The sequence below is a fragment of the Quercus lobata genome, chromosome 12, assembly GCF_001633185.2.
Source record: "Quercus lobata isolate SW786 chromosome 12, ValleyOak3.0 Primary Assembly, whole genome shotgun sequence".
Lineage (NCBI taxonomy): Eukaryota > Viridiplantae > Streptophyta > Magnoliopsida > Fagales > Fagaceae > Quercus > Quercus lobata.
Window position 1 is genome coordinate 42,724,251 of NC_044915.1, and position 11,706 is coordinate 42,735,956.

The 11,706-nt window shown below is 35.5% G+C and overlaps 2 protein-coding genes across 2 annotated transcripts; one reads left to right on the forward strand and one right to left on the reverse strand.

The window, feature by feature from the left end:
• The first annotated feature begins 3,944 nt into the window (after nucleotides 1-3,944).
• On the forward strand, nucleotides 3,945-4,448 carry LOC115970688 (putative RING-H2 finger protein ATL37). The gene has a single exon (XM_031090277.1). The coding sequence runs from the start codon at nucleotides 3,945-3,947 to the stop codon at nucleotides 4,446-4,448; it is 504 nt and encodes a 167-aa protein (XP_030946137.1).
• Nucleotides 4,449-6,081: 1,633 nt separating this feature from the next.
• LOC115972546 (F-box/LRR-repeat protein 17) lies at nucleotides 6,082-11,420 on the reverse strand. Its single transcript, XM_031092870.1, has 11 exons — nucleotides 10,676-11,420; nucleotides 10,082-10,183; nucleotides 9,342-9,486; nucleotides 9,038-9,222; nucleotides 8,775-8,879; nucleotides 8,180-8,277; nucleotides 7,841-8,052; nucleotides 7,691-7,757; nucleotides 7,512-7,597; nucleotides 6,741-6,839; nucleotides 6,082-6,434 (listed from the first exon to the last, which is right to left on the reverse strand). Exons 1-11 carry the CDS (start codon nucleotides 11,338-11,340, stop codon nucleotides 6,369-6,371), a joined length of 1,830 nt encoding a protein of 609 aa, XP_030948730.1. The 5' UTR covers nucleotides 11,341-11,420; the 3' UTR covers nucleotides 6,082-6,368.
• Nucleotides 11,421-11,706: the final 286 nt, after the last annotated feature.

Consider the following 11,706-nt stretch of genomic DNA (forward strand, 5'->3'; position numbering starts at 1 on the left):
GATTCTCAAAAAAAAAAAAAATCAAAGAATATTGATAAACTTGTATATACATTAGAAATATAGAAAATATTGATAGATTTATCAATGAGGTAGAGGAATTGAATTCAAAACACATTGTGGGTGCGAATCATTTGAACTATTATTTGCATGTGCATGAGAGCATCCACATCAGTTGGTGGATACTCTTCTATAATACTGAAAGTTTAATAAGTGTATAAAACACCTTGAACGTTTAAACCCCCAATTTGCAAATTATCAATTCAAGCTTATAATCAAACAATTAATGTGCATAATATGAACATAAGCATATAACAGAATTGATAAACAATCTTAGACCAAATAAAATCACATTCACACCAGAATTAAATGGCAAAGATTAAGGGAAAAGAAATGCAAACACAAGGACAACACACGATGTGTTATCGAAGAGAAAACCGAAACTCTCGGCGTAAAACCTCTCTACCGCCCTCCAATCAGTAAATAATCCACTAAAGAATGTAGTTGGGATACATGAACAGTAGAAGACCCTCCAATCCTAATCTACCCAATGTACCTAAGCCCTCCAAGCTCCTACTCCGAGGTTACGCCGAACCTATTTCTTTTTAGCTTACCGGATTCCGCTATAAACCATAACATCAACTAATATGAAATTGGTCCCTTCCTAACTGCTTCCCAAACACCAAATGACATTCTTACAGATGTGGGTATGGTGAGAAAAGGTTTTGGTAATGTACCTCTTAAGGATGTAACAATGGAGAGGGTGAGAGTAGAGGAATTTGAAGAGTCTCTATGTGAAGATTGGGGATGAGTCAATCTTGTTTTTCTCTAGGGTTTCTCTCTCAATATTCTCTCTGGAAGCTCTCTACATTTGTGGGTATAAGGGGTATTTATACTTGTGTGTGTTTGGAATGTGAAGAGTCAGTTTTTCCAAAACAGAGCTGGCTGGCAGCTTGGCCTCGCAACTTGACTGAGCCGCGAGTTCCAACCGCGAGGTAACTGAACGGCCAGTCTATACTTTTTGTCCAATAGTGCTCCAGTTGGTATAACACTTCAACTTCTAGCATGCTTGGCACGTGTGCAACTTCTGGCGGCTTGCAAGCCGCGAGCCAACCACGAGATCCAGTCGCGAGTCCTTACTTCTTTGCACAATCTTGAGCATTTCTTCACACTCTCTCACACACTACCCTTACATGATTCCCACCTAAATACAATGTTACTAATTGCTAAAATACAAGCAAATTTGACACGAAATAAAGCCAACAAGATGATTGATAAAATTCAACCTTACAAATACAAAAACTCCTTCATTTTACACATTTTAGCCAAAAAAAACCCACATCAATAGATGTAAAGTTGTGTATAAATATACAAATGCTACAGTATACACGGTCACTGTAACTCATGTATTGACTATTTTAATAATTTCTTCTCTCTCCTACGTCTAACTCTCATCTCAACTCTCTCTTTCTCATTTCATATCATAGCTCTCGCATTTGTTCTCTTCTGCGAAATTGCTTTAGGCATATTTGGTTTGTCTTTGAAAATTCCTGGCTTATAACTTATAACTCTGTGTTTTCACTGTAACAGAGAGTCTCAATCATTCATCGGAGTGAATTACGGCCAAGTCACCGACAATCTTCCACCACTGGCAACAACCGCGAGTCTCCTCAAATCGACGGCGATCGGAAAGGTTCGACTCTACGGGGCCAATGGTGCGATCATTAAGGCACTCGCGAACACCAGAATCGAAATCGTTATCGGAGCCGCCAATGGCGACATTCCGACACTGGCTTTCGATCCGAACGCGGCGACTCAGTGGGTGAACTTGAACGTGTTGCCTTACTACCTGGCCAGGAACATCATGCTCATCACTGTGGGAAACGAGGTCGTGACCTCGATGGACCAAGGGCTGATCTCGCAGCTACTTTCAGCTATGCGAAATGTCCAGAATGCCCTCAACTCGGTGGCTGGTTTGGATTTGTGTTGGGTCTCAGGGTCTGTGAGAGGGTTGCAGAGAGAGGAGGGAAGAAAATAATAAAAAATGTAAAAAGTATGAATATTTTATTGAATAAATGTGCAGAATAAATAAACTAAGGCGGATGTATTGTAAAAGTGGATGTGTAAAATAGAAAAAAGTAGGTTTTTTTTTCAAAAATAGATAGAAAATTTGCACGAACTAATGTGGCTGCTCCCTCCAGTAGAACAATTTTGGTTACCGACATATATTTGTATTTTTTAACCTATCCAAATCAATGAGGTAACGCTTTATGTTTGTTTTTAATGACTAACTCTCACCATCTATATCCTTATTTTTATGGTTATACGATTTCATTTTTTTAGCAGTTTTGACTTGATAGTTACTTTAATTATTCAAGTAAAATGACTTTTACTAATTAAGTTAATTGGAATTCACGTAATAATCCAAATTTAAGATGTATAAATGAAACTATAATTTTTTTTCTCTCTTTTGGTCCATTAAAGGTCGATTTTTTTTTATTAAATAATTCAATAGCTAAGGCGTGGGAGGGAGGATTAATTTGAACCTTAAATGTCTTCATTAAAAACACTAAAAAGTGCCACTAGTTAAATCATCAATTTATTGACATGCTTCACAACGTCTTTAAAAAAAAAAAACATATTTTGAGCTCGTAACATTAATTCAAGCCAAGAAAGAATAAATATTGAAAATTAAACCAAATATATCTCAAGCTATCAAGGAAGAGTCTATAAAAACTTGATAATTTATTTTATATATTGCATGATGATCTACATCTTAAACATAGAGTGAAGAGCGTCATGACTAATATTGAACTCAGCTAAAAAACCAACTCTAGTACTGGATAACATTATTTTCTACTCTTATGTAATCTAAATATAGGATATACTATGTAATTGAACAAGAACCATGATGGACATGACTCAAAAGCGTTGAACACAGTATCACATGTCGTGCCTCATAATATAGTACTGTGACAAAAGGTTCTTATATTGGTCCAATATGGCCGTTTCAGCCCTTAAATTTGTCTTCTCCAAGTCATGAATTTTCTCGATATCGTTCTCCAAAGAAGATTTTTGATTCATCAAGCCTTTCGTATACAGATCTTTTTTATTGTGTGCTTTCTTTACAGCTTTTTTATTCTTCCTTTTTCTCTTTTCAATTTTTGCAGATGTTGCAGTCACGTTCGCCATAACAATGGTAACTGAAATTACAACATAAATCTTATAGAACAAACAGTGTACCATATAGAAAGAAAAGAAAGAATCAAATTAAACATATGTAAAATAAAATTAATAATTCAAATTAATATTAAAAACATAAAGTAAATAGAACAAACAAATCAGCTAGAACTATAACTATAACTTACCTTGAAAACCCAATGAATATTAAAAGTAGTGAAAAACTTGTAGAACTACTTTCTTTTTTTCTTTTTCTTTTTTGAGAAAGAAAAACTTGTAGAACTTGATAATAAGCTTTCGATTGTATTGGTATTTATAAAGGACTCGTTAGGTCGGTGTGAGAATATATATAGCCACACCCTGACCCAGTGCAGTGCTGTTTTCCTAATCCATTTATGTAACGGAAAGGAATGATGTGATTATTGACAGCGTGTTTGGCCATGTTGGGTCTTAACTCTTATGTCATTAAGATAAAAATTACTGTACTTTTTTTTTTTTTTTTGAAGGAATTACTGTACTATTTATCTGTCCTAAAATTTAAATTAAATTAATTAGATTTTGGGTAAGGAATTTGTACTCGGATTAGTTGTAAAAATTATCTTGAAATTAAGAGTATAGGCGGTATTTGTCAAAAAAAAAAAAAAAAAAGAGTATAGGCAGTAGGTAAGGTAAGTAGGTTTTCTATAATATAAATATAAATAGCCGTGTGAGTATATATTCTTCATTAAATTGGGGTTCAAATTAATATTCAAAAGCGCAAAAAATAAATGAATCAAAAATCATTGTCTCTCTCAATGAACAACACGTCCATCTCGGCTCCTCCATTCTCGGCTGCGGAGCAGGAAATTACAGAGGTTGGCGGTGGCAATTTCAACTTGGCTCCTCCACTGATGATCGCCATGGAAGAACAAGAAGATTATGATGATGGTGTTTATTACTACGAATCTGAGTTTGTTGATGATGAATACGATGGTGGGGTTGACGTTTTTCATATCGAATATGGTGATGATGATGATGAAGGTGCTGTTTATTACATGGAATCATTCCATGATTATGATGGTGGAAGATTAATAGTAGGATTGAAAGTGGTGAATATTGAAGAAGGGCCATTGGTGCTTTTGGGTGGTGAGCAGTGTGCAGTGTGTTTGGAAGAGTTTGGTGTTGGGTGGCAACCTAAGTTGCCATGCTCACATATCTTTCATCAAAACTGCATTATCCAATGGCTACGTATGAGTAATTTCTGTCCATTGTGTCGCAACAAGATGGCTTAGTGTTTTTTTTTTTTTTTTTTTTTTTTTTTTTGTGAGATTTTTTTTAATGCAAACTTCTACCACACTTCATACAGAACTGATCTGAACCTTTGTGTGTGTTTGTTTATGGAATTATGCTAATATTATTATTAAGAACTTTTTTTGAAATCATTCCAAAACAGATTTTTTTTATGATGTAGTACCAACTTATGTACTCTTTATATACGTTTATAGAAATATCTCCTTCAATGGTCTTACTCTGCATGTTTAACTAGCACTAGATATTTCTCAAAGACCAACTTGTGCAAGTAATACCCTTGAAATTGTGAAAGCAAAGATCAAATTTTCAAGTTGCATAAACAAATCCTATATATATATATATATATATATATATAGGATTCCTCCTCAATAAACATAAAGGCTCAATCACTGTGCCTATTTCTATCAGCCCCAAAGAAGAGTAGAATAAGTTCTCCTATGTGGAAGATTCACATGAAACATGCAACTTAAATTGTTGTTTTAATAGGGTTATTTAAGTGAGTTGATCAAAGGGATTTAATGCCCCATATTGACCACATAAGGAATCGGGTGAAAGTTTATAGACCATAAGACTATTGGATATATATGTGATTCTTAAAAAGAACTTTTAAATGAGATTACTTGACTTTTGAGTCAACAAAAGTGAGGTGAGTGACATTCACCTCTTTTATATAAGTATAGTCATGTATATTTCATTTAATATTGTCTTATTATTGATCTTCAATTCTTATAAATTCAAATTTAAGGAAGGTTTTAAGTTTTGCTACACAACACAATAATATACATTTGAAAAATGAAAAATACTAAGTGTGTGTTTAGTTTGAGCGTCCACGTTGGGCGTTTTCGTTTTCAGCTTTTTTTTTTTTTTTTAAGTCGCACAATTTGACTTTTCAATCACTTTTCAACCACACAAGTGGATCCCGTGTACATACTGTTCACGAGACCCACAAACCTCACTTTTCACAACTTTTTCATTAAAAATAGGTCACACGACACTATTTACATATTTAAAAATTATTTTGCTATAGTGTTTTTAAGTTTCAGTTGTATCCAAGCGGACCCTAAATACAAAATGAACACAAGATTTGAATCCCCTCCCCCACTTGTTGTAACTTGTAACAATTGAATTATCAAAAATAAACAAGAACATAGTAGGTTAGGGTGCTTGAAATATCTTAAGTATTATAAATCAAATCTTTCAAGGATACAATGACTTGTTTGAAAGATTAAACATTAATTTAGGGGTTTATGGTATACCAAACAGTAACAAAGGGCTGATTTTTAATATTAAATTTTGGGTACTGAAGTAAAAAGAACTGAGAAGGCAAAACGCAAGATAGCACTTAGCAATACCACAGAAACAACTGCTATACAACAATACTAATCTACTACTATTTCAAATGAATACTACATCTTAGGTTTCCCCAGGCAAAGTTCATATGTTCCACTTACATTTTTGGATGAATGTAACTGAAATTTTGAAAGAAAAACTGACATTAATCATTTCAATTTTGATTTCTAGATTTAGTGACCAAAGAAGATTGTGTGATTCAGATTCAAATTAATACCCTTTCTAGATTGGTAGAGAGACAAGACATAAGCAATAAAGAAAAAATTGTGAGAATTGTAGATCTTTATTTCATAAATGAGGAACTGATAATCCAAAGTTGGTCATCCAGTTTTTTTTTTTCCAATAATGACATCAAGTTTGAAACAATAACACCAGTTGGTGTTTTTCTTTTTTAAAGGAAAGGTGATTCTACAAGGCACCAGTCCCAAACATGTTTTTGCAAAATTATACCGTTTGAATACATGGGCCATACAGCCACGGGAAACTAACATAACAACAGATGAGATTGCACCATGTGTACAATAACATAAATCTTCAAAGAACATATGTGATCAGCTCACAAGAACATTACAGTGCCGTCTCTCAACCCTCCTTCGCTTCTTATCATCATCACATGACTGTAAAATGAAAACGAGCATAATTCAGTAAGATATTGAAGTCCAGTAATTCACATAATCAAAAGAAACATTAATTTCTAAACAAAATAAGCTTCAAATCTTATATCTTCAAACCAATAGGGTGTCAGGCAACCAATGATTGACAAATATATCAAATCAAGAACATATAAGGTGATTAGTAGAGAATTTATCTCTATTGTTTTTGAAAGAATAGCATGATGGGAGATTTTCCTATAACCAATTTGATGTCAGTACTCCAAAGATTCAAACAACGTTTGCAGTTAAACAAGTTCTTTTCAGCTTTACCTGTGCACTTAGAAAATGTGGAACCCGAACCCTTTTGGAGCCATCAGCTAAACGTTTACATGGTAATACATTTTCCACGGCAGGGGAATCATTACTGACCTGCAAGCATGCAAGGGAACAACACAAGTGTAAGAACAATTTTATCTTTGCTGAAATCAAATTCAATTACCTTAAATCATGGATAAAAGTTTATGCTATGGTTTTACTCTACAACAGGATTTAAAAGATTAATTAAGACAATAGTTAGGACGAGAATCTGAAGTTTGATCTACCAAGAGTTGTATCTTGTAAATGTTTTGTCTCAATAGTATATAAGATTATAAAAAAAATTTAAAAAGAGATTGTAATCGCAGAAATAAGGTTTTCTGGGTCCTGATTGCAACAAAACTCTGCCTTGAGAATCAGAATTTATGCCTAACATAAGGTGAATGCAGCAAGAATGAGCATATCCCCAAAAAAGAATCATTATTCATTCTAAGAATTTACAAAACTTATTGTAAACCTCAAATTAAAATTCGGTTTGCTGTGCACTTCAACCATGTGTAGGAGTTAACTTTGCTTGCTGTTAGTCTATTTCTACTATAGTTGCCTACCAACTTAGATGGTAAAGGAATCAACAATTCCTAACATTTAAAGATCAGCGAATTCACTAACACAGTACAATGCTGCAATCATGTCGATCATGCAATTTAGATGGATCTATTTCCAAGATTCAGTTTTCTGAATATTAAACACAGCTTGTACACAAGCTGTTTTTGGATTCTATCTTACCTGACTTTCAACGGTCCTTATCAACAACTCTTGACAGCCTGATGCATGCACACTTTCTAATTTGGAGCACTGAAGTAACAGTCTCTCTGGGTACATAAAAATGGTCATCAATTATATGTTGTTTGATAATAAAGAAAAATTACAATCATTACTTAAGAATGATTCATCAAATAACATACCTGGATGCAAATTCTTACAAGAGTTTAGATTTAGATCATTCAGTTCTGGGCAGTTTAAATATAAAGCCTGCATTCAAATTCACAAACTAAGAGCCCAAGAGAAGACCATACAGGAATGCACAAGTAACTTTTTAATTTAAAGAGTCTCACGTCTAAGCCAGAACAACCCCACAAACTGAGTTTCTTCAGCCGACCATGCTTGATAATCAGCTTTTGGTAAATAAGATGGTTTGCAGTGTTTCTTAATTCCCAATCACTGCTTTCATCAGGGATTCCATTTTGGGAATTGGGATCACAAATGGTCATGCCACAATCCATGAGCTCAAGAAGTGGCAATTGAGCTGTAGCAAACTGAATGCCACCTGAAAATTACAGACAACACTTCAGTGAACAAAGGCAGTGTGAAAACAAAGATTACCAAACAAAGGACTAAAAATATATATAGGATTCAACAATGATTTAGAAGAAAATCCTCAAATGGGTAATTACTTGAAGTAACATTTGGACAAAGAGCAAGGAGGAGTCTTGAAAGTGTTTCAGGGAACACATTGCATATCATTCCAATGCCACTATCACTAATGCTTGATCTGCAAATTGAAGTATAGCGTCAAAAATAAAATCTCAAACATTACGAGAAGTGAAGAAGCTATCATCTTGAAGTTTACATATATTTTAACATTTTCTACTTTTATTACAAAGCCTACAAATGAAGGTTCAAGCCAACTTGATCAGTAGGCAAACTTAAGGCAAGTTACAGTGTTACACAAACTTGAAAGTTCTGAGATTCGTAAGATAAAAATGCTACTCTGCATCCATAGACATGATAATTACCTTCAAAACATGGGAGCATAAATTCAGAATTGGATATAGCAATACTCATTTTAAAAAAAGGTTTTGGCTCCCATGCGCAATTCTTACCTTATAAGTCCCTATTCTGGCATTTTCTTTAATATTAGGTCAGATTCATTTCATAGTGCTTATAAATTATGTACAAGCCAGTATTTAACTTGGTAACAATACCAACACAATCAATTAACCATCTTAAAAAGGTTGAAAACAGTTGTACTTGGGAGGAAAAACATACCCACTCAGGTCAAGCAATTCTAAGTTCGGATAGCTTGAAGCAATGGCAGCAACAGATGCATCAGTGATTTCAGATCCAAGAACAAGTGAAAGCATTCGCAATCCCCTGAACAGTGAAGCAGCCAACTTATATTATTGTTATCCAGTGGTCAAAATAGGACTTTCAGTTGCTAAGTAGTGAAGGATCTGAAGATTTCTAGACATGTTGAAAAAAAATATACTAAATACCACACTAAAGTCATAAATCATGGATATGTGACAAACCTTAGATTTGCAGCAGTAAGAGCAAGCACAACAGAATGAGAAAGACGAACCGATGCAATGTGTATGTTTTGCAACCTTAAGCAATTCCTTCCCAAACCATCAACCATGGTAGTAAGATCAGTGCTATCATTTTCTTGACGATAAAATTCTAAGGAAATCTCCTTGAGATTTGGGCAGTTAAAAACCTATGGACACATACAAAGGAATTAACTTAAATGCAGAAGAGAAAGAAAACATTGAATTGCAATTCTAGGGAAAGATCACACGTCAAGCAATAATAAAAAGGAAAAGGGAAAAAAATCACCATCTTAGAGAGTGAGTAAAGATCCGAAAGCCAAAGTGTAGAAAGGCTTGACGAACAAAGAACAAAACCCCCTAGATTAGAACACCCTTCCATCTTAAGGCTTTTAAGACATCTTTTATCCGCAACAAAACGACCCAATTCATCGCTGCATTTGAAATTCATAAAATCAACTCTATCAATCAATCAATCGATACAAACAGTTTTATCAGCTTGAGGAAAAAAAATGGTAAATGCTATGGATCATGTAGTAGCAAAAATAATGGCCTAAGCACAAACAAAAATAAGTGGTAAAACAGAACCAAAGTAGTGAACAGTAACCAGTTGGTATCCTAAGCACAGAAACAAATCCAATCACTCTTATGAAAATTTGAAAGCACAGCAACCACACAAAAATTAGTTCAATTTAATAGCTTCATAGAGTAAACTATTGCACATAACACACGCACACACATGGGAGAATATATCTATAATAATTGCATCCAAACATCAAACAGAGAAAATATTCTGAGTCATTTTACATCCACTATTTTACAAAATTGATGCACATTTTAAAAGGCAAAAAAGTAATGTCTACATTAAAAACAAGAAAATAGATGTGAGAAAATAACAGCCCCATCCAACAATAATAATAAAGTTACGCTTCTAAGCTAATTTTCAGATTTGCAGTGTAGATCACATTGTGCATTATGCAAGACAACCCAATAATTTCACAAAAAACAAAAAGAGAACAGGAATTATACCCATTGATCCGATTAATCGCAGAATCGGATTTCAAGATCTCCATAAATTCCAGATTAGGGCATGAAAATGCAATGCAAGCTAACATTGTTGCATCCAAATCACTGCAACACCAACAGCAACAAAAAAGAAATATTAGAAAATTCAAAATCCACAGTACCAATATTATTCTTTATTGACCATTCACATACTAAGCCTTATTTATTTTTAGAAAAATATATGTCAACCTCAAAAGAAAAAAACAAAAAACAAAACTCAATTTTCCATCATTACTTTACTTCCACTGCATTGTACTATTAGAAAGCTAAAAACGCTTGAACACTTGGAAATCATTAAAGAGCACATTGAAAATGCTATTAGATCGAGCAGTATAACATCGTTCCTCGCGTCGATCTATATAGATCAAACACTACGACGTCGTTTTCTCACATCGATCTTTATAGATCAAGTTCACATTGCAGTTTTAGTTCGTTTTATTCATTAAGGTTCAGTTATTTTAAGCAATTCATGTTGTTTAAGCTTGATGTCCGTTAGAACAATCCGATCGGTCCGATAAAACCATAGATCTGACAGAGTTTCATATCAGAAACCCTAACCTTTCCATTCTAAGGGAGAGTCTGACGAGCCCTGGGCATTTCTGCAACACCGATCCTACGAAACCGACCTGAGCTCTGGCTGGAACCCTAAGCCTGAGCTCCTCCGCCGCCTTCCACAGCCTCTTCGACGTCTCTCTCCACGACTTCGAAACTCTCGCCGCCGACAACAGCCCCGCCGGCGGCAACCTCCTGAGTATCTCCCACAAGCAACTCGCCGGTAACGCGCCCGGCTCCGGATCCATTGAAGGATAACCGAAGTCCTCCTCCTCCTGCTCCTCTTCTTCGACCTCAGTCTCCGGCTCGGGGAAGCCGGCGCGGACGTCGTCGTCGAAAGAGAGGGCGCGACGGAAGTGCGTGTAGGGCTGACGCGGTGGCGGAGGACGCGTGGAGGAGAGAGAGGCGGAGGAATCGGCACGAGAAGTTGGAGTGTTGATAATAGGACTAGAAGTAGTGGTGGCTGTGGTAGTGTCGGTGGTGGTGGTGGTGGTTATGCTGGTGTGGCAGTTGTGGCCCTTCTTAGGAAGGCCACAGCGGCCACAGTTGTAACTCCCACGCTTCTTGCCACGTTTATGATCGGCAGCAGCGGAGGAGAATGTAACGGTAGGTCCGGCGCAGGGAGTGGTGGGAGCATCGGCGGAGAAATGTGGTTGGTTTTGGTGTTGCATTGTGAAAACTGAAAAGAAGATATTTGTGTGTGTGTGAGAGAGAGAGAGAGAGAGTGAGAAATGGGGCAAGAAATAAAAGGGGAATAGAGAGAGAAGAAGTGGTCGGAAAGACGCGGGAGATTGAGGGTTATTTCGCGCGCTGTGTTTGAAATAAGTGATTAAAAAACAAAAAAAAAAAAAAGAGAGAGAGAGAAAAGCGTTAGCTGAACCTGAGGAGCGTGCTTTGTTATTTACATTGACCAAAATGACCCTCAGTGAGTGAGGCGTGGTGGGTGAGTGAAACACGTGATTTTTGGTCCTTATTTTAGAAATAAACAAATATACATATATATATTTGGGGTATTTAATTTAATTTGTTTCCAATAG